General features: G+C 60.4%; 1 protein-coding gene across 4 annotated transcripts; it reads right to left on the bottom strand.

Annotated features, from left to right (window-relative positions):
• Window positions 1-2,227: 2,227 nt before the first annotated feature.
• SEPT8 (septin 8) lies at window positions 2,228-21,291 on the bottom strand. Of its 4 annotated transcripts, none has more exons than XM_012651338.1 (10): window positions 21,026-21,291; window positions 9,619-9,739; window positions 8,405-8,600; window positions 7,893-8,079; window positions 6,763-6,924; window positions 6,106-6,202; window positions 5,780-5,948; window positions 5,447-5,579; window positions 5,174-5,364; window positions 2,228-2,914 (listed from the first exon to the last, which is right to left on the bottom strand). In XM_012651338.1, the coding sequence occupies exons 1-10, from the start codon at window positions 21,053-21,055 to the stop codon at window positions 2,911-2,913; spliced, it is 1,290 nt and encodes a 429-aa protein (XP_012506792.1). In that variant the 5' UTR covers window positions 21,056-21,291; the 3' UTR covers window positions 2,228-2,910. The 4 variants fall into 4 exon arrangements, with proteins under 4 accessions (XP_012506792.1, XP_012506794.1, XP_012506791.1 ...); XM_012651340.1 differs by having other exon boundaries at window positions 7,893-8,073; window positions 21,026-21,172; XM_012651337.1 differs by lacking the exon at window positions 2,228-2,914 and adding an exon at window positions 2,949-3,095.
• Window positions 21,292-21,758: the final 467 nt, after the last annotated feature.

The raw sequence follows: 21,758 nt of genomic DNA, 5'->3' as shown, positions 1-21,758 counted from the left end.
CTGTATTTTACCACAGTTACAGCAGATTAATAGGCTCAGGAAACTTGTTAAATCAGAAAAGCTACTGCCCAAAAAAAGACACCACGAAAACTCAAAATAAATGCAAAAATTTAATGGGAAAAAAAAATGAGTACAAAGTGAATGGAAAGGAACAAAAACAGTCAATGAATGAGGCAGTAAATGAATTAACAAGTGAAGCAGTCTTAGAAAAGCATGTTAACATAACAGACCAGCAAGCAGCACCTCCTTCAGCCGCATCCAGTAACACGAGCCCCACTTAACAAGCAGTCCACACGCAGACATACACAAACACACATGTTGTCAGCCTGCACAGTTTCAAACCACCTACGTCAGGTTACCCATAACTCGGGAGACCACACATCCCAGTTTACTCGGAACAGTTCCGGTTTGTGCCTGTTGACCTGGCGCATTGGTTAGCGACATCCCCTTTCTCTCTCAAAAGTCCCAGTCTGGACCATAAATTATATGGTGATTCTTCTATTCCAAACCAACATGGTTTATGAAAGAAAGACATGATAGCAAATGTCAACATGATCCTGCATGACAACCGAAATGATGCAAACACATGACGACGAGAAAAAAAAAGGGATAAACTAGATCCTGAAGACAAGGTCACATTCCAGGAGGGTAGCTCGTTAAATAATGGCAAGTTTTAAGCTCACCGTGTGCACCAAGGATTAATTTGGTCTCAGCTAAAGATGGCAAAATTCCAAACACAAGCAGCGGGGGGAGGAGCAGTGGGGCTGGCTGGAGCCCACGGGACCTGTGCAGGCAGCTCAGACCCCAGAAAATCCAGGTCTGCGAGGTCTCCCCAGAGACGCAGGAAGTCTTGGGCCCACAGGCTAGCAACCAGCCACAGTTATGCCCTTCCAGTACGCCCAGGGTGGGGCCGCAGCTGCCCACTCCAGAGTCCCCAGGGTGGCCCAGGAACCAGAAGTTGTCACCTCCTATACAACCAACGACCTGCTGGGTCCCATCTTCAGAAAGACATTAGCTGAGAGAAGCTGTCTTAGAGGTCACGCTTTGACCCAGCTGAACACACTTTCAGACATGTGATTACCCTAGAGACGGGCACCGCGCGGCCCGCCTCTGCCTTCCTGTGCCGGTTCACCTTTTCGGATGCCCACCTGGAAGCACCAGTTTCCAATCACAACCAGAGGCGGACTGATTGTGATGCTAATGAGCTTAATCTTCAGGGCCCCTTCCAAGGCCTGTACCTAATTTTATTTTCGTATTCTTTTTCTTAAAGGAGTCTTCCTAAATATTCAAGCTCCGGCCCCACAAAATCCAGATCTACCCCCGGTCCTGGCATTAACGGCTGGAGAATTTTCACTCTGAGCATCAGCAGAACCCCCTACTCCCAGCACGTGGAGCCCCTCCCGTGGAAAGGCGCCTCTTCCTGGCCGTGCCTCGGTGGACACAGACAACTCTCCCCTCCGCCTCCCCAGGTGGAACGTCCTCTCGGAAGGGCAGGAGGAAGCCAGGACTTGGTCCCGGAAGTCAATAAAGCAGGCCAGGCAGAAAGGGGGAAGCGCGATGGCCGGGAGGACAGCGGGCGTGAAAAGCAAACCACCAATTCGACAGTACGTCAGCGCAGCCTCCTACGAGGCTGGGGGGCTCCTGGACTAGGGGCTCCTTGAGGGCAGCGCCCTGTGGTCCTCCGGGCAGCCCACGCCCAGCACCGCGCTCCCCCAACGCCAAAGGACGTCCTTCCTTTCGTCTATTCGTTTCCATCTCCCATTTTACCAGGCCCTGTTCTCAACCTGGATACTCTCCGTGGCGTGGAAACCAGCAGGAGCACAGGAGACTTGAGGCTGCTAGTACTTTCTTGAAATGCTGCCCTCCAGAGCACAACTGAAGGGGAAAAGCTCCTTGTCTGCCCGTCTGTCCCTAAACTGTCTGTACACGTCTGACACCATCGCCTCTCCACCCTGTGACTCAGCCAGGAAGGAAGAAACAATGACCTTGAGGTAACGACCTTCCCCGCTGAGCACTCTTTGCATTCGGAATACGCAGGACTGGGCTGGGGGTGGGGTTTAACTGGAGCCGGACACGGACACACACGGCGCTCGTCCCTGCTCACAGGGAGCACCGCTGGGCACACAGACAATGGCTTCGGGCTGCTGTTCCATTTACATTCACAGTAGAAACACCGGACCTGGTCTTATGCATGTTCCACTTGCATCCGGAAAGAAATTCCAAACACTGTCATGACAGGAAGTTTATTACCCGCCTCTCCCTGTATATTATAGGAGTACTTTTACACATAAGAAAGGTTTAGAGATATTTTTAGTTTTTAAAAACCAGAGAATCTGTGTTATTTATGAAAATAATGGGAGAGGATATTATTTGTCTTTATGCTGGTGCCAAAATAAAAATTTAGAAGTGTTTTAAAGTTATTATTAAAATGAAGCTCCAGGTTAGAAAAATTAAAATGAAGGGGAACGGGGCGAATTTTGCAGCATGTATACCAGACCACGCGGCCGCGCCTAGGGCGCCCAGTGAGCTGCCGTCTCGACGCCGGACAACGAGGCCCAGCGTGGCCCGGCGTCGCCGGCCGGGGCCTCCGCTAGAGCGGCACATAACTGCTCCGTCAAGGAATAGTGACACTGTAAATGGAAGACCAGCCACTGGCTCTGAAAAAAATAAACCTTGTCAGTTTTGGATTCCAGCATTCATGGCTTTTGCGTGTTTGCATAGAGAGGGGGCGGCCCGCCGGGCCCCAGGCAGCCGGGCCGGGGGCAAAGCGAGGCTGTAAACAGTGGAGTCTGTACCGCTCCCAGTCCGTCCTCACACCATGTTATGGGAGAAGGGTCACAGGGTGTAACTCAAGCAACTTAACACATGAAAGACTAAAGTCCACTCTTGACATGTAAGTCTGTGCGTGCGTTAACTGAAAAATAAAAATAAAACAAACAGAACAAAAACAGACACATTAAAAGATACGCAGACCAAATCAAACAGAAGCCAAAGACAGCGAGACGGACACTGGGAAAGAGCAGTCAGTTTGGCATTGTGTCGCGCAAAGCAGAGAACTCGCTTCAGTTTGTGGCGTCCCGGCTGAGGGTCAAGATCTGATTGGGAAGTAATTTTGCAAAAATGGATTAAAACGTGAAGACTACGTATAATCGATCAAAGCCATTCAAATAAATGGTCACGAAAAATACCCGCTACCACTGCTCCCAAAAAAGGCCGACTCACCCTATGCCCTGACAAGGCAGGAGGAAGGGTGCTCCCGGCCACCCCACCCAGCCCACTCCTGGCCCCCGAAGGCCAGCACGGGGGAGAGCTCTCTCTCCCAGGGGCCAAACTGACTGGAGCTTCCTGGCATGTCCAGCAAACAGAAAAGACCTATTTTCCAGGCCAGGCCTGGGGAACATACCAAGGAGCCCAGGCCACATGGGGGAAGCAGGGAGACCAGACACCAGGGACAAACCCCCTGCCTGCACCCAACCTCGCTGGCCCTCCCACCCTGACCCGGCCACAGGTCCTTGTCTTCGATTTCTGAGTAGCTTCTTTGCAGCTTATCTCCCAGGGGACCCTGCCTACCTTTTCTTTCCCAGGATGGCCTGGGCCAAGCTGCCAGGAAGTAGGGCAAAGTCCCTTTGGGTGTCAGCCCCTGGGTCACAGACCTCTGCTCGCCCCCCTCCCCTTGCCCCAGGAGACACCAGATTTCTGAGCTGCCAGCTTGAAACCCACGCAGGTTCCAACCCACGAAGCCTCCACGCTCCCCACGCCAAGAGCTGGATGTGGGACCAGGGCCGCAAGCAAATGCCAAGCAGAGGGGAAAGTCACATGGCTGAGGGGAGCATGGGCTGGGGTCCCCCTTGGGGCCAGGCAAGGGCTCAGCTGCCCCGGCACTACCAGCAGCTGGCGGGGGGGACCTGGGCATCGCGATGGGGAGATTACACAGAGCAGGAGGGTTTGTCCCAGAGAACAGGACAGACCTTAGGAAGGAGAGTCGGCATCCAGATCCTATGTGCCTGGTTCTATGTCACTCCCCACCCCCAGGCTCCCCCAGGGAGAAGCTGTTTAACCGTCCTGTCCTCAGTAGGTGTCTGTGCCTCTATGCACACACTGGTGTTGGTAGACGTGTGCCTGAGCCCATGTGATAGGGCATGGGGAGACTAAGACAGCGTGTGCACGTGTGTGTGTGTGTGCTGCCTGTCCGGGTTAGGAGACGCAACATTAGGAGTGGAGGGGGGGTGCTAATGCCAGAAGCAGCACCCCAGGGCCACAGCTAACAGTGCACTTCATGGCCCTAACCACCAGGCTCCACTGCCACCAAGGAAGGAGGCGCCTGGGCACAAACATCCCCAAACACTCCGGGAGGAAACAGACCCCGAGAATGAGGGCAGGATGGGCACCCCTGCTTAGTTCCTGGGTCGGCAAGAGAAAGTCGGCACCTGATACCAGGCAGGGAGGTGCAGAGATGGATGAGACCCCTACAGTGTGATCTGGCCTGGGACCGTGAAGGAAGTGGGAGGCAGAAGGGGGTCCCCAGGAGCCAGGACACCTGCGCTCCGGCTAAGGGTGTGAGGACAGCGGTGAGGAACGCGACTCAGAGCTGCCCCCACCTGGCCACTCGGCTGACTGCAGCCTGGTGCTGGGAGAAGCCCCCTGGTCTGCCCCGCGGACCCAGCCCCCGCGGGGAGACACTGTCCTCCCTCTGTCCACGTGCCCTTTAAAACCACTCGCGCTGATCGAAGTGTCTGGGGGGCTAGTGCAGCTGGGCCTAGGTCCCTGCTGCCCTGCGACACGGGGCCCACCCCCACGACCTCAGAGACTCAAGAGGGACGTGCCACGGCCGTCCAAGCAGGACGCAGGAGCTTCTGGAATCTGGCTGGAAATGCTGATATTCCCAGGCCGTGTCCCTCTCCTGGCCTGAAGGACCTGCCCCGAGACCCTGCGGGACCGGCCCTCCCCACACAGCGGCCGGGGCTACAGGAGAGCCAAGGCCCGAGTGAGAACCGGGCACCCCAGAGGGCAGGGGGGACGGACGGGGAGGGCAGAAGGCAGGCACAGGCCCCCCGCGCGGGGCAGAGCAGTCAGATCGCCAGCGAGCGAGCGAAAGAGCAAGGTGAGCGAGACCGCCAAGCGGGGAATGAAGGGCAAGGACCGGGAAGACGCGCGCACAGCCGCCGCCACCTACTTCTTCTTGTCCTTGTCCTTCCTTAGCGGCTGCTGCGAGGTCGCGTGCAGGGCCTGCGACTGCAGCGCCTCCACCGCCGCCTTCCTGCGGGTGAAGGCGCTGGTCTCCTCCTCCAGCTCCCGGCGCTTCTCCTCCACCCTGCGCTTCTCCTCCTGGTGGACGCGCTTCAGGTGCTCGAACTTCTCGTGCAGCTGCGAGCGAGCGAGAGGGGCGGGCGTCAGCCTGGGCGCCCCGCCGCCACCGCCCTCCGCGCCCTCCGCGCCCGCCGCTCACCTCCCGCTCCTTCTCCTTCAGCTCCAGCTCCGTCTCCTTCACTTTGTTGACGAACAGCTGCCTCATCTCCTCCTCCTTCCTCTGCAGCTCGCTCAGGAACTCCTTCCTCTTGGCCTCGTACGTCTCCTGCAGGCTGCGCGGGCGCAGGGGAGGAGGCCGGGGTCACGGGAGTGGCAGGCGGAGCGGAGGGGCGGGTCACCCGGCACTGGGTCCCCACAGCCTCGCCTGGCGCCCGAGACCCCGGGGCGCAGGCGCCAGTCCGTGCGTCCGCGACACACGCCGCCAGTGCGGCCGCGCGGGGAAGGCAGGCTGGCTCCCCGCGCAGGCTGTCACCTGAAGGGCTGGCTGTCGCCGTCGCTGTCCTGGAAGCCCATCTCCTCCAACTTGCAGCGCCGGTAGAGCTCGTAGTGCCGGCTGTGCGTCTGCTCGCGCAGGTCCTCCATGTTCACCCGGATGAGCATCTCCCGCAGCTTCACGAAGTCGCAGTGATTCTCGTTCTCCACTGAGGGCAGAGGGCACGCGGGGGTCAGGCAGGCGCGCAGGCGCACGGGCGGGCAGCGCCTGGCACGGCGGTCGGGCTGGCGCAGGTCCACAGAGCCAGGGCCGGCCCGGCGGGACAGTGCGCGAGAGCAGCGGGGCGGGACGGGGGCCACACTCACCCTGCACCACGCCCCAGGGGTACTGCCGCGCTCGGACCAGCTTGTTCCCCACCTTCACCTCCTCGGTGCTGCCCACCACGGCAAAGGGCAGGTGAGCCTGGAGAGGGCCCAGGAGAGCGTGAGTGCGAGCTGCGGCGCCAATGGAGACTCCCACTGCCCCGGGCCCAGGGAGGAGCTGCCGGACTGAACAAAGGCCCAGGGCCAGATGCCCACTTCCCGGCTCTCTTCTGTAGCAAGCTAGAACTCCAAACAGGGGAAGGGGCCGAACCCTCAACCCCCTGCCTGGTGCTCCCCACTCTCTGGGCTGTTCCTTCAGCCTTGGGCTCCCCAGGGACCGTCACAGCTCCCTGGAAGGACCTGTGGGCCTGGCTCCCTCCCAGGTGCCCAAACCTGGCCTCAAGCCTGCCCACCTCTGCAGGTTTCAGGTTCCGACCCTGAGTCCAGACCTTGTGACACTCAAACCTGGGGGGACCCCCGGTGCAAACCCAATAGCAGATTCCTCCTGTCCCTGCCCACAAGACCTAGGCCCAGCGGGCCCCAAACGCCCAGCCTTCTGTCCTGGAGAAGCTGAGACTGGCATTCTGGGGACCAAGTCCCCTGGGGCCGTCTGAGCTCTGTGCTGGCCCCAGAGCCCCGAGGCCCTCGCCCAACGCTCACGTTCATCACTGCGTTAATCTCTGCGACGGCCTCGTCATCCGTGGGAAACTGGTAGATCTGGACGCCGTTGCTGACCAGCTCGCCCATGATCTTGATCTTGAACTTGTGGAGCTCGCTCTTGGAGATGGTGTCAGCCTTGGCGATGATGGGGATAATGTTCACCTGCCCAGATGGGGGTGGGGACGGCGGGTTGGCCGGCTATTTCGAGCAGTGGCTCCCAGACTGTGGACAGCCATGCCCAGGCCACGTCCCTGGGCAGAGGGGCAGGAAGCCAGAGAGATGAAGCTACTCCCGTGGGCAGTCCCGACCCAAACCCAGCCACCTGTGGCCGTTCTAATGGGTTGTAACAATTGGCCGCAGTGCTTCTCACAGCCCTGGCTCCCCAGAACCACATCCAGGCCCAAAGTGGCCCCCACTGGCATACCCAGCTTTGACCCAGAATGCTCTGAAGGTCCCAATTGGCCTGGGACCCGACAGCAGCAGTGGGGAGGGGGCTGAGCTCCCCACTAAGCAGCAGGACGACCTGTCAGCAGCAGTAGCCATAGGAAGATCTCAAAATCTCCCAGGCCAAGGTTATCCCATTTTTCACAACAAAAATTCACACCTGAGATGCAGAGGGCAGGGACGTGAGAGCTGACGGGTGACTGTGGGGCCACACGCCCTCTAGGACCCCCTACCCTTCCTGTCCTCCCCCCACGAAGCTGCCCTCACAATAGCCACTCCTCATCCACATCCCCGTTCTGGGGCTTAGCCCCCCTCTCCCTGGTGGGCTCAGACGGAACCACGGGAAACCCATGTCAGGGAGGAAAAGGGAAGTGAAGGCAGGAACTAGAATGAGGAATTGAGGGAGAGAAGTGAGCAGAGGCTGAGATGGGAAGGGGCTGCTCTGGGGAAGGGGCAGAGGGAGATGGAGGGAGCTTGGTGGGGGGGGCAGGGCTGAGAATGAGAACGGATTCAGCTGGAAGGAGGGAGCTCAGGCCCAGACCCAGGGCAGTGGGGGCCCCTGGGGCAGCAGAGACAGATGCGAGACAGAGAGGACCAGGTCCCGAGGACCACGGTGGGTGGTCCCACTGCAGCCACGTCCATCCCAGCGGGAGACATGGAACGAGGAGGGGGCTGGGGGGAAACACCTTGCTGTCCAGTTTCTTCATCGTCACCAGATCCAGGGACTTCAGGGAGTGCCCCGTGGGTGTGATGAAGTAGAGGCAAACGTGGATCCTCGTGTCGTGGTAGTCGAAGAGCGAGCGGCGGATCTTCAGCTCCTCCTGCAGGTAGCTTTCAAACTGTGCGTCGATGTAGTCAACGATGGGCCTGTAACTACAGACAGCTCCATCACCAGGAGGCAGGCGCTGAGCCGGCACCCGCTGGCCTTTCTCCCTGGGAACCAGCAGCTTCCCCTGGCGATCCCTGTCTGGGCACAGGTGGGGGCCGCCTCTCCCGACCCTCCAAGGGGTCACTGGTCAGTTAGCTACTATGGGGCCTCCGAGGTTGCCCCAGAGGCCTCCCCGGACCCCCTGGAGTGTGGGGCTCGGGTATTCATAGGGGGCAGCGTGGAGTGAGGAGCTCGGGCAGAGTTTTAGGACCGTGGCCACAGTGGCTGGGTGGGGTGGGGCTGGCTGGGGCCGCCCTTCCCGCCTCTTGCCTCTCATCCTTGTTGATCTGGTCCCCGAAGCCCACGGCGTCCACGATGGTCAGCTTGAGCTGCACGTTGCTCTCCTGGAGGTCGTAGGTCTGGGGCCGCAGGCGCACACTCGCCTCGTGGTGACTGGCTTCCTCAGTCTCGAAGGTCGTGTTGAAGAGCGTGTTCATCAGTGTGGATTTGCCGATGCCAGTCTCCCCTGGGGAATGGGCACAGGAGGAGGAGGAGTGGACATCAAAGGCCGGACCCGGGCTGTCCCCGGCTGGTGGCTAAGCCAGGCGGGGCCAGGCGCCCGCAGCCCCATACAAGAGGGGGGCAGGCCGCACACCCCGTCCCTTGCTGTCCCCACCCCCAGGAGCTCTCCCTTCCTCAGTGGCCGCAGAAATAACATGTGGAAGAAAGAGCCAAAAGGTGGACCTGGACACAAGGCACAGCCATGCAGGACGTGTGACATGTTTCCTGGGAAGTGGGGAAGCAGCAAAGTGGGCAGCTACGGAGGCCCCTCTGGCCTCGGTGGGACCAGGCACCCAACACGCAGCCTGCTCTGCACACCACGCCCCAGGCCCAGGGCGGCCACGGGGCAGCAGGGCCAGCGTCTGAAGCCCCCAGTGGCTCAGTCCCTGTGTCCCTGGCAACTCCAGCTCCACGTGACTTTGGTCGGCAGGGGTGGGGGGCTCCGGATCGGCTGCCCCCCCGAGGGGCACGTGCAGAGGGTCCGGCAGAGCACTCTGTGCCCCCCTGGGAGTCCCAGGCCTTGAGGTGCAAGGAGCCTCCCAGAGCCCCCGCCTGGGCTGTACTGGTTCGGACGCGTGCCGGGGCACTTACTATGTGACACTGCGATGGGCGCAGAGTCCTGTTTGCCATGATGTCCTCGACACACAGCAGGGACAAGCAAATGAGTCAATGCTTTTTAAATTAACAAATGAATAGATGGATCTAAATCTCTGTGATAAACACCCCCAGTTCACAAAGCACCTTCATGTGCCTAATCCCTGTTTACTCTCCATGACAGCTCGGCGTCAGGTCCCGGCTCCAACTCTGTCCTTGACTCCGGCAGAGACACCAACCAAACCCTCGTCCTGACCCCCCCCAAGTCTTACCCTGCCTGGGAAGCTGCCTTGCAGCTCTACAGGCATCCAGGGCAAGAGCACCCCATCTCCCGGGCGGTTCTCATCCAGCCTCGTCTGAGGCCGCCCTGGCCAGGCCACGACACTCACCCACGCAGAGGATGTTGAAGCTGAAGCCCTGAGTGACCGACTTGCTGACCAGCTGGTCCGGGAGGCTGTCGAAGCCCACGTGGCCGCCCAGGGAGAGGCTCCGTGGCTCCGGCTCTGCACTCTGCCAAGAGAAAAATGCAGCAAGGCCATCAGCCCCCTGGGGTAGAAGGGCCAAGCTGGGGGGAGGCTAAGGCTCAGTTAAGCCAGCCCTGCCCCCACGGTCTGGATTCTCAGCAAATCTCAGCACATACCTTGAGCACACCAGAGCCCTAACTCCCGGACGCCAGGCCAAGTTTCTGCAGAGAGAGCCCAGTGACCCTCAGGGCCCCGGAGTCCCAGCTTGGAAAAGGCCTTTCGCCCTGGGAAAAGGCTCTGCTCTACCTGGGATGGCCAGGGATGCCTGGGCCTGGGGCTCTATCCCTCCTGGCTCAGGTGGCCCCAGGGCCCAGGAAGAGGCCCCGATGGGAGTTTGTCTGTTCCTGCAGCCAGCTCGGAGGATGGGGTGATGTTGGTCCCAGACCTCCCAGACCCTCCTGCTGAAGCAGGATCCAAGGAGAGACAGGTCCGGCCTGACCCCTCACACTCCATCAGAGGGGCTCCCTGACCAGGCTGGGCCCATAGGCCTCCACATCCACCCCTGCTCCTCACGCAACCAAGCGAGGAATTCACAGACAGGCCCTGCTATAGAAGCCGCCCCCACTCAGACTGAGCCCCACTGGGGCTCAGGGGCGGTCTCCAAAGGGATGGTGACGTGACTCTCTGAGGCCTCCTCCCTCCTGCCTCAGTGGTATTCTCTGGAGACCCCTGGGTTCCTGCTCCTGCCATCCTCCTACTCCCAGCCCACGCCAGCCCTGGCTGTTTAGACAGAGGGTTCTGGGTGAGGATGAGGGGCCTTGGCAGAGAGATGGCAGCAGGCCCCAAGTGAGCGGGGCCGCTGGAGCCGGCTCACGGCACCATAAAACGAAAACATGAGGACCCAAAGCCGAGGGCCACTGTCGGGCTCCAATCCGTGTGAATGGTTCCCCGGCTCCCCTGGGAATGGGGCAAAATGATCCCAGGCTCCAGAGAGCTCCGTGGTGGGCAGAAACATGCCTCCTCCAGTGCCGAGCCCCGCTGCCCTGACCGTCAGCTAGAAAGAGGAAGGGCAGGAGTTCAGAACATCAGGCCGGGCGCGGTGGCTCACGCCTGTAATCCTAGCTCTCTGGGAGGCCGAGGCGGGCGGATTGAGCTCAGGAGTTCGAAACCAGCCTGAGCAAGAGTGAGACCCCATCTCTACTAAAAATAGAAAGAAATTAATCAGACAACTAAAAATATACAGAAAAAATTAGCCGGGCATGGTGGTGCATGCCCGTAGTCCCAGCTACTCGGGAGCCTGAGGCAGGAGGATCGCTTGAGCCCAGGAGTGTGAGGTTGCTGTGAGCTAGGATGACGCCATGGCACTCTAGCCTGGGCAACACAGTGAGACTCTGTCTCAAAAAAAAAAAAAAAAAAAAAAAGAACATCACCTGCCACGTGCCCACAGCTCCGGAAGGGAGGAAGCAGGCCCAGCCGAGGGCAGCCTGGGCTACTCACCAGGGCAGTGGCAAGATACAGGCCCGGGGGGCTCAGGTCCGGACGGGGGGCCATGCCTCCTGCCCGCAGAGGGCTCTCCTCGGCGCCAGAGCTGAGCACCTGGCGCTCTGCAGCCACGGTCCACTGGCTGGGCCTGAACCCCTCCCGCCGCTCTGACCGCAGCCCTCCGGCACCGCAGCCTCCTGGGCCGTGCACCAGCCCCTCAAACAAGTCAGCGCTATCCTTAACCTCGTCCTCTCAGCGGAGCCCTGTCCTAACAGCCGACCCTTCCTCCCTGTCACCGATGCCCAGGGCGTCACGGCCCAATCTCTCCACGCAAGCCCAGGCCCCTTAGGGCTGCAAACATAACCCGACAACAGTGTCCCAGAGGCAGCTTTCTCTCACTGGTGCCCGCATGAGAAACAGTAAACAGAGCCCAGGATGCTCGTCGGGTCCAACCCCTTAGCACGGAGTCCCAGGCCTTCCTCACGGGCTCCGCTTCGGCCCAGCGGTAACACCAAATTCGCTTTTCAAACTCTGCCCCTTGCCTGGGCTCTAGAGCTCGCTCTACCTCCTCCCTGGCACCTGCTCTCACCTGGCCGCCAAGTCCTCGCATTCCAGACCCTCACGTGGCAGGGATCCCATTCCCTCGTTCTGCTGGTTATCCTGTTTTTATAAATCTTGCTTCTCCACCTATTCCCTACGCTTCTCGAAGTTGGCTGGGGGAGGTCAGGTTTGCCCTCCTTCCCACCCCTCCACAGCTGTGCCCCACACGCCGCACACCACGCTTTGTGAGTCACCGAGCGCCGTCTCCACCGCTGCGGCACCGCGTCTGCCCGCCTTGCGCAGGGCTGCGTTACTTAGTCTCCGTTCCGCCCGCTGCAGCGGCTCGAGGATCGCGTGGAGGACGGAACAGTCTAGAGCTTTCTTCTTTTCAGGCGAGACTGAAAATCTCCAAAATTTAAGGCGTGCTGCGCTTGCAGAGAAGGCTCTGTGTTTATTCATCCTCTTCTTCCAAGGGTGACACAATCAGGATGCAATCCAGCATCCCGTAGTGTGCCGCCAAGACCCACCAGCCGGCCGCGTCTGGAAACCACACACACACACACACACACACTCACACTCACACACATATTCATAGTCTCACACACACACACACATTCAGTCTCACACTCACACACATATTCACACAGCCTCACACACATTCACAGCCTCATACACATTCACAGTCACACACACATTCAGTCTTACACAAACCACTCACACACTCACACTCACAACCACTCACACACATTCCGTCTCACACACACACTCACACACACAACCACTGACACACATTCAGTCTCACACTCACACATATTCACACACAGTCACACACTCACACATATTAACACTCACACATATTTACACACAGTCACACACTCATATATTCACACTCACACACATATTCACACACACAGTCACACACTCACATATATTCACACACACACACATTCACAGTCACACACACACAACCACTCACACACACACACATTCAGTCTCTCACACATATTCACACACACACATATTCACACTCACAGTCACACACACACACATATTCACAGTCTCACACACATTCACAGTCACACACACACACAGTCACACGCACTCACACACGCCCTGCCGCGGAGTTCCTACTGAGAAACAGGCCATCCCATTCCTCGGTTTCCCCACTTTCTCACAGTCCCAGCCACCGGGTCTCAGCCAGCCACCTGTCCGCGCTCAGCAGCTGCTGCCTGGCCTCAGGCGCACGGCTCAGCTCCCTCGGGAGCGCACGGAGCCCAAGGTCGCCGCCCCGAGCTGTAGCTGGAGCGCACTCATCGTTCCGGGGCTGCAGACCCGGGCCGTGTCCGCTCAGGAGCAGCAGGGACCGGTGGCGTCAGTCTGGGGAGCCGGGCGCACACGTACGCACGCGAGAGGAGGGCCACGGGCCCCGATGGAGACGGGGCTGCTTCCCCCGGTCTCAGGAGACCGATCTGACCTCCCACGTCTACCGAGGGGTGACTCTCATTAATGCCAACTCGCTGACCATACTCTTGGCATCAACGACATTGATCCAAGCTGCACTGCTTGCTCCAGGGCGCCTGCCCCGGCTGTCTGCTAAGCTGAGGGGCTCACAGCCTAGGAGGAGCCGGCAGTCTCCAAAGCATCTCCTACACGTCCCAGCGACCACGACTCAGAAATAAAGTCAGCAACTGACCACAGGTCCAAGTCCAGGGGTGGGAGCCAGTCAGCATGATCCCACGATGGGTCTAGGAACAGGCAAGTGGCCCAGGTTTGACCATTAGGGGGGCAGCCCGAGGCTGAAGTCACTCACAGAGGACCACAGAACCAAGGAAATCAAGAGAAGAGCCAGTGTCTGCCCAAGCCCTGGGCTTTCCCTTTGCCCCTGGCCATACCCCTGTATTGCTTAAGCTGGTTGAGTGGCGTTATCTGTGACTTGCAACTCAAAGCACCTTGACTGCCTTCAAAGTGGGACCGTTTGGACGCAGCGGAACAAGGAGAAAGCAGGGAGAGCCAGCAGACAGCCGGCCGGTGTGGAAGGTGAAACGTCTCAGGGTTTACAGCCAAAGGAGGGACGGATGTCACAGACGACACCAGCACCTCACTGAGGACCAGCGTGTGCAAACCAAGCCAAGCAGATCACACGGTCTCTTAGTCTTTCCCGCCGTGGGGGCAGACGTCATGACTGTCCCCATTTGACACAGAAGCTGGGGCACTAAGCAGGGCAGAGCAGGGATCTGACAGCAGGCCAACCCCACACCACCCTGCTGCGCCGCCTCCCCACGCTCAGCAGGCTGCCAACCACCCACTCGCTCCGCACGCTCCCTGCACACCCTGCTGCGTGCCAGGCACTGGGGCGGCTGAAGAGATGAGGACGCCACATCCTCGACCTCGGGGGCTCAGGTTAAACACCAACACCTACAGAGCCAGGCACGTAACGCGAACAGATAAAGGGGAGCAGTACAGTGACAACCATGACAACAATGACAACCTTTATCCAGTGCTCGCAACGTGCTACTCTAATTTAGTCTCATCCCATCCACCCAGCAGCCCCGTGACGCAGGCTGTAACAGGATTTCCACCGCACGGATGAGACGACTGAGGCACCAAAAGATTATATAACTCGCCCAAGACCACGCTGCGCAGGAAGGCGAAGCCAGGATGTGAATGGAGTCGGCGTGACCGCAGAGCCCACGCTCCTAGCCACACGGCTCCGCTGCCTGCTGGACGCAGGACAGCCGCTGACTCAGCCGCGCGAGGCCTCGCTGGGAGAGGGGGAATGGCGGGGAACCGCAGCGCCCGGCTCTGCTCAGTCCCCGGCGGCTGCAGTCCCGCGACTCCCAGCCAACTGTGGGAACGAACGTGGGGCTAGTGGCGCTGAGCCTTTCAATTCTTCAAGAGAATCCAGATTTTTATGTGAAATCCTCCAATTTTCAAAGGTTGACAATCAGTACAAACTGAGAACACCCTGAGGGCCCAACAGGACATGTCAGGGGGCTGGTCTGGACCAAAGGCCCAGCGGTCTGCAGCCCGGGTCTGGCAGGAGGGAGCCGGATGGACGACGTGCCCCGCCTCCACTCTTGGATCACGGAGGCCACAGGAGACCACTGCATGGTGAGGGCCTTCGGGCCGACAACTCCACTTGGAGCCGGTGGGAGGGACGCCACAGCCTCTGGCCCGTTCCACGCACCCAGCTCCCTGGGATGCTCAGGCAGGGGCTCTAAATGTCTTCAAAGCCCCTGAACAGACAGAGAGTTGGCAGCTCTGAGCTCTGCATCCACAAAGAGAAACTCCATGGGGCCATCATCCCCTCTCTGATCACTAACAAGCTTTGGGCTCCTGAGCCGGGCCCCAGGCTTCTGCGTCATCATTTCTTTGGCACATCAAAGACAACAACCAAAATAATAACTGCTCCGGCCGGCTGCGTGCCTCCACGCCTGGCCGTCCAGAACAAAATAGAGAACAGCATTTTGTTACGCAGCCCAGTGGATAACTAGGACGCCTTTTCCCGATCAGGAAATGCGCGCTCTGAGCCTTCTGAAACAGCCCTAGTCGCTGGCCAAGAGGAGCCGCCCCTTTTACCAAGAAGCAAGGTGGGATCTGGGCAGACCATGTCCCACAGTTTGCCCACACACAAAAAAAACAGGCTTTTTATCCAGAAGGAACTGGAATCTGCTGAATGTCTTAACCAACAGAGCCAGGAAAGCTGTGGGTGAATGAAGAGCCCGGACAACAAACCTCTCAAACCGGATTGGTGGTTGGGGTGGGAGCGGAGAGACAGCCCACCATAGGTGTATTTGGCCGCTGAATCCTTGACACAGAGTGGCTTCCTGACCCAAGAACTCCATGGAGTTCTCTAGTGCCCTGGACTTCAGACACTTCTCCCCCCCGGGGTCCCGTGCCGAGCACCCACTCACTGGTGCACTCAGCCAGGCCCATGGGAGGCCACTCCCCAAGACAGCTCCAGCTCTGGGGCTCTGAGTCCCTGAGCAACGAACCCAGGAGTCATTGCGCCACTGGGAGCCTTCTCCACCCATGTTCCTGGCACAAACCACCCTACCCCCAGCTCCAGATGCTCCCAGCAGCCTGGGCCTGAAATAGCCAGAGCAGAGGCCTCGGGCCAGAAGCCATGGTCGTAAGCACAACTGTCCTTGAGCCCAGGAGGAATCCTAGGAATTTTCCCAGGAAAGGCTTAGGCTCTGGTCCCAGGATTCCATAGCGAGTCTCTAAGCCCAGGTCAGAGGTTACGGGAAATAACCAAAGGGACACATGTGGGAGGGTGGGGGTGGGGATGCTGCTACCCTGGTCCGGGAAGGAAGAACAGAAGCAGGATATACCTGTCCCAAATCAAGAGGACACCTGGGAACTGAGCGTCTCTCTCCTACGGCGGCAACAGAAAACCTGGGAGAAGACCCAAGCAGGGACCTTCATGGCCCAGCGAGGCTGCAGTGAGGCCACCGGTCGTCCTCACGAGGCCAGTCCTGCCCCACCCCACCCTGAGAAGAGACGGAACCTTTGGGAGCAAAACTATCCCCAGGAGCCCAAGGCCACCCTTCCCCTGACCCCAGCACCCACTCTCTCTGCTCCCCTGTCCCACCGAGAGGCACTTTCTTCCTTTTCTCCATGCAGACAGCCAGGCTGCAGCATGTTAATTTGAGACGGTTTGTTTCACACTTGTCTTGTCAAAATCACATTTCCAGGAAGCTCAGAGTCCGTCACTGGTTGTGGGCCATGCTCACCACCCTCACCCCCAGGCCCAGGACACAGACGCACGCTTGTGCTTTGCTGCACTGCCTGAGAGGAAGTGGTCCAGCTCACCGCAGAGCAGACGGGGTGGGCGCTCAGGGCCGCAGAAGGTACTGGAACCCCCAGTGTTATTTCCTCACTTGGCTCGGGGACTCGGGCAGCAGCCACCACTGCCTTGCAACAGGGGAAGCTGCAGGTGGTCCGGACATCCTAGAGGGAGGAGGCAGCCTTTGCTCCACAGCCAATGAGACCCCACCCTTGGAAGGCGGGACGTGGGCAGCAAGGTGCCCCTGCCTCCCTCCCCCCCAGGATGGATGTGGTGCTGGGAAGGGGCAGAGGAATGCACGGGCACCTGTGTGCCCTGGCAGAGGTTCACAGGGCCCCGCTGGCCTTCCCATGTGAGCACCAGGCAGGGTGTCAGGCTCACACCCAGGCCCCACAGCCAGGTCTGGCGAGTGGACTTGGGTCCAAACCCTCAGAGAACAGCCAGCCACCTGTGCTCTGAAACGGGTCCTTATTCCCTCCACCCCAGGTTCTTTTTTTTTGAGACAGAGTCTCACTGTTTTTGCCCAAGCTAGAGTGCCGTGGCGTCAGCCTAGCTCACAGCAACCTCAAACTCCTGGGCTCAAGCAATCCTACTGCCTCAGCCTCCCAAGTAGCTGGGACTACAGGCATGCACCACCCCTCCCAGCCCACTCCAGGTTCTGTCCCTCTACCTTGGCCTCTATCCTAGAGAAAGACCTGAAGCCACATGTTCTGGGGAGAGTATCCAATTCGCCCCAAGAACACCGAGGGCAGCTGCAGCGGGAACCAAGATGCCCCCTTGCCCTGCCCTCCCACTGCCCGCTCCCAGTCACGGCTCCTCACGCGAGCTCTGCGGATGCAGAGGACCACAGGAGGCCAGAAAAGAGTGCCCCCGCTCTGCCACCAGGGCATGCCAACCTTGGGGGTGTCCCTTCCCCAGGCAGATGTGTCTCCCACCTGCCTGCACAGTTCCACATCTGGCTGTCTGGCAAGGCCTGTGCCTTGGAGGGCCACGCCTGCGGGTCCCAAGACCCCAGCTGGCAGCACGGAGCCAGGAGGCTGCAAGGGACACGGCCCGGCTGGCCCGCAGGCCCTCTGCGCTCTTGTCCTGCAGCTGCTGGCCTCTGGGGGCTGGACTCGAGCCACACAGAGACGTTCGCGGTGGTTCTGCCCCAAATGACACCTCCACCCAGCCCATCCTCGGGCTCAGATCTCAGAGGACTCCACCCCCTCTGTCGTCTCAAGGGGTACTCAGGTGCTGGGGTTTGGGTCTCGGGACTACCCTTTACTGGCCGATGACCAAAGTCTGCATTCTCGCCCGACCTCAGGCTACTGCCATCAACAAGATGATGGCACAAAGCATCCAGTGCCCTCCCCGCCACCCAAAGCTTTTGACAAGAGTCAGACCCTGGGTTCCCAGCTGCCGTCCATCTTCCCTCCTCCTTGGCACTGGGACCGGCCTCCTTCTTGCCATCTTCTCTGTTCCCATCCTGGTCAGTGCCTGATCGTGTGCTCCCCTGGATCACCAATGCCTTCCCTCCAGCCTCGCAGCTCTGACCCATTCCAGTCACGATCCTGAGCTGAGCGCCCATGGCAGACACGACACCCATGAGCGAGGGAGGCCAAGGCACACCTACGTCTCGGGACAAGGGGGCGGAGCTGCGTCCTTGCAGGGGGTGTTCACGTGTGACGCCTCGACACCACCAGGCAGTGAGAGCTGCACAGGCATCCCTTGCTCCGCTCTCGTTCCTCCTGCAGAACGGCTCGGCAAGGAGGCTACTGGCCGTTTTCAGAGGACAGGGAGACACCACTCCACTCTGTGACAGAGGCCACCAGCCCCACTTAGATGACGGGGCTGCCTCCCACGTCCCTTCCCACCAGTCCTTGCTTCAGGAGGGAATGAACAGGCACTCCCTGGATCTCCTGCTTCTTGGGGAAGTGTCAAGATTACAGGGGTGACGACGGAAGTGACAGATGGTGCTGGGGATAAAGCAAAGATGGGGTGATGACTGGCTGGGAAGACTGCCAGCGTGAGCGGCACGTTTCTCCCCCTCCTCCTCCAGCTTCCCTTTCCCCAGGCCCTAGAGGAGCCTCACCATGGAGTCTGACCTGCCCCACGGGATTCTGACAAGGGAAACACAGGGGCTCACCCTCAGGGCAGGAAGGGGCGAGCCCCAGAGTCAGAGCCCCGGGAGGGAGAGGCAAAGCAAGACTGGACAGAAGTCCGGCTGCCCAAGGAGGGTAAAAGGCAACAGAAACTCCCCAGAGGTTCTGTCCCACACGTGCACACACAGGAGACGCTGATCTTAACCCCGTGGCTGAACCAGGGCTGAGCAGGGCCCGGTCAGGATGTCACGGCTGCTGGGTCTGTGGTGTATACACCATGCCGACCCCGGAGCTGGCAAGATACCTCAGCACATTTCCAAACATGCCACGGACTACAATGAATCATCCACGAATTCTTCGATCAGTATGGCTGTGCCCATTTAATAGTAAGAAAAACGAAGAAATGATTTTCTCACGATGACAAGCCAAGAGGGGAGAATCGAGTCCAGATTCCCAAATTCAGGCCAAGCTCCACCCAAGGTCTCCACCCAAATGCAACCTGTCTAAGTCCTCCCAAGAGGCTGACAGCCCAAAGCGTGGAGGGTGTGGAGACTGGCTCAACCCGGGACGGTAACCAAGTCCCTGAGCTCAGGCTCTACACCCTCACCTGAGTCAGCCCCTTCCCTGTGCCTCGGCCCACCATGGGGGTGACACCCAAACTCCTCACAGAACTGGTCCAAGAGCGAACATGAGGAGGTACGGGGAGACTTCCAGCCCACAGCCGGGCAGGGCAGGCGGGCCGCTCAGCTACGCCTCTGGAGGTACAGTGACTGCAGTCCCTGCAGAGTGCCACGTGACAGGCAGACACACTCTCTGCTGCCTTCTCACAGAGTCTTCACGTCCATGTGGACGCGAGGTATCCTGGATTATTTACTGTGTCCTTACCACGTGCCAGACACGGGTCTCAGCACCTCACCTGGATTCTCTCACTGAACCCTCAAAACAACCCTGTGAAGGAGGTAGCTATTCTTATACCATTATACAGATGAGAACTCGGAAGGGTTAAATAACTTGCCAAGGTCACATGGCCCCAAGGAGCATCTAGGATTCCTATCGGGCTGTCTGATTCTGGTTAGTCTACATACCACTCCCACCTGCAGGATCAACTGCTAGAGCAACCTCTGGCCACAGACGAGACCCAGACATAACTTTCTGGTCAGCTGGGCACAGAAAATGCATGCAGACACCCGTGCAGAGACACCCGGGCGCTCACAGGTCTCCCGGCCTCCAGCTAACCAGCAGGTCTGCCAGGATTCAGGCGCGGCCGGCCTTGGGTACGTAAATCCCAATTTACAGCAGAGGGGTGAAGTGCATCTGAGTGGCCCAACCTCCGAATCGGCTCCTCCTGTATTTAAACTTACTTAACGGACACACGGCCGCCCCTTCCCAATAGGCATAAAACACCCTAGAGTCTAGAAATCATGAAACCGAGCGCGCCTGCTTTAATGATGCACATTTCCAAAGTAGACCAACGATGCATTTCCAGATTAAAGGGAAAATTTACATATATAAATTCAGATGACAGTATTTATAGCATTAATTACATAAGACCTGGCTCCCTTTTTTAGCCCCAGAACCAAGTCGTTATCGTCCACACGTTCAGAATTCCCCTCCTCCCCCCAGCCCTGGGCCCTCCCTCCCCTCTTCCCCTGCTCTCTCTCCTCCCCGTTCCAGCCGCCCAGGGCCTCACATGCTGGCAGGAGGACGCGGCTTCCTTCGCTGTCACAGCCTAGCTCCAGACACACCCAGATCCAGCCTGAGACACCCGGGGACGTGCACACGCGACCCCAAAAGGCCTCCCTCCCCGGGCGAACGATAAAACCTCTAGTGAGCTGGCAGGCTCAGGTCCAGGGACACCCCTGCAGGGACCACCCGGGACGTCAACCCCGCAGAAGGCGGACCTGGGCCGGGCCCGATCAAACGCCCACAGGGCCGAGTCTGGCCTCGCTCCAGTCCCGGGGAAGCGCTGCCGCAGACGCGGCCACTGAGGCCTGAGCTGCCTGGGGTCGCACCGGAATGGCGGGGCGCGGGCGAGGGAGGAAAAGCAGGACCCGGGTCTTCAGGACTCAAGTCTGCAACCGCCCTGAGCTCGTCTGGGGGACGCCCTCGGATCGCGGGGCTTCGTCCTCCCCGGCTGCGCCTACCCGACACACCTGCGCGGCCAGGCATCTCCCCAGCTGTGCGGAAACGCACTCCGGGGCGATGGGGTCGGAGCATCCGGATCCTCCCCGCGGCTCCCGGGGCCCGGTCTGTCTTCGCACCTGCCCGGAGCCGAGAGGGGCTTTGCTCCTTCCCGCGGACGGGCTTTGCCCCGTCTGCGCCCGCGGGGGCGACCCCGGCCGGCCGCCCTGCAAGGCGCCCCGGTGTCCCCGCGCTCGCACCGCCTCGCGCCCCGGCCCCCCGCGCCCCGGCCCCCCGCGCCGGCCCCGGGCCTCACCGGGACGCGCTCCAGGTCCGCGGCCGCCATGGCGAGCTCCGCACCGGCGCGCGGGCCGGACGAGCGCGGGGCTGCGGCGGGACGGCGGCTGCGGGGCGCGCGGCGCCCGGCGGCTGCGGCTGAATGGCTCCAATATGGCCACTTCCTGGAAACTCCCCTCGGCCGCGGCGGCGGGAGAAGCGCGGAGCCGCCCCCGCCCCCGCCCGCGGGACCGGCCTCCCGCCCGGCCCGGCCCAGAGCGCCGCCGAGCCCGCCGCGCGGACGGCGGGGTCCCTGCGGGGCGGAGGCGCCGCTGCGCGGGCTGCCGGGACTTGTAGTCCGCGGGCGGGGGGACCCGCCGCGTGTCCCGGGCCGGGCGGGGGTGGCCCGGGCCCGCGCTCGGGGAGGCCGGCGCGGCGGGGGACGCGGACGCCGGGGCGCCTCGGGGACGTCCCCACCCGGCTGCCCGCGAGCGCGCGGGGACCTCCGGCCGGAGTGCGGCGGGCAGCGCGCGGCCCGGCGGGGCCGGGAGAGGCCGCCTCGGCCTCGTCGGCCCCACCCGATGCTCCCGCCGGAGCCGGGGCGGGAACCGGGCGGGACCCGCGCGTCCGGCCGGGCGGCCTTCCCCGGCCGGGACCGGCTCCAGCGCCTGGCGCAACCGGCGAGCAGGATGCGCGGTGCGGGCATCACGTTACAAGCGACCGTCGCCCTGCCGGCTCCGAGGGCGGGGACCGCGTCCGGGAGGACCCCTCTC

This window comes from Propithecus coquereli, unplaced genomic scaffold (assembly GCF_000956105.1).
Source record: "Propithecus coquereli isolate 6110/MARCELLA unplaced genomic scaffold, Pcoq_1.0 Scaffold353, whole genome shotgun sequence".
In the NCBI taxonomy this organism is placed as follows: Eukaryota; Metazoa; Chordata; class Mammalia; order Primates; family Indriidae; genus Propithecus; species Propithecus coquereli.
Note: the sequence above shows the minus strand (reverse complement) of the source record. Positions and strands in the feature narration are given on the sequence as shown.

What these genes read in the sequence shown, in the direction of transcription:
- SEPT8 (XM_012651337.1), bottom strand. Translation starts at nt 21,055, where the DNA reads ATGGCGGCCGCGGACCTGGAGCGCGTCCCG. An exon ending in CCCCTGGGGCGTGGTGCAGG is followed by an intron (nt 5,949 to 6,105) that starts GTGAGTGTGGCC and finishes CTCTGCCCTCAG; the next exon opens with TGGAGAACGAGAATCACTGC. An exon ending in TGAAGGAGAAGGAGCGGGAG is followed by an intron (nt 5,365 to 5,446) that starts GTGAGCGGCGGG and finishes GCTCGCTCGCAG; the next exon opens with CTGCACGAGAAGTTCGAGCA.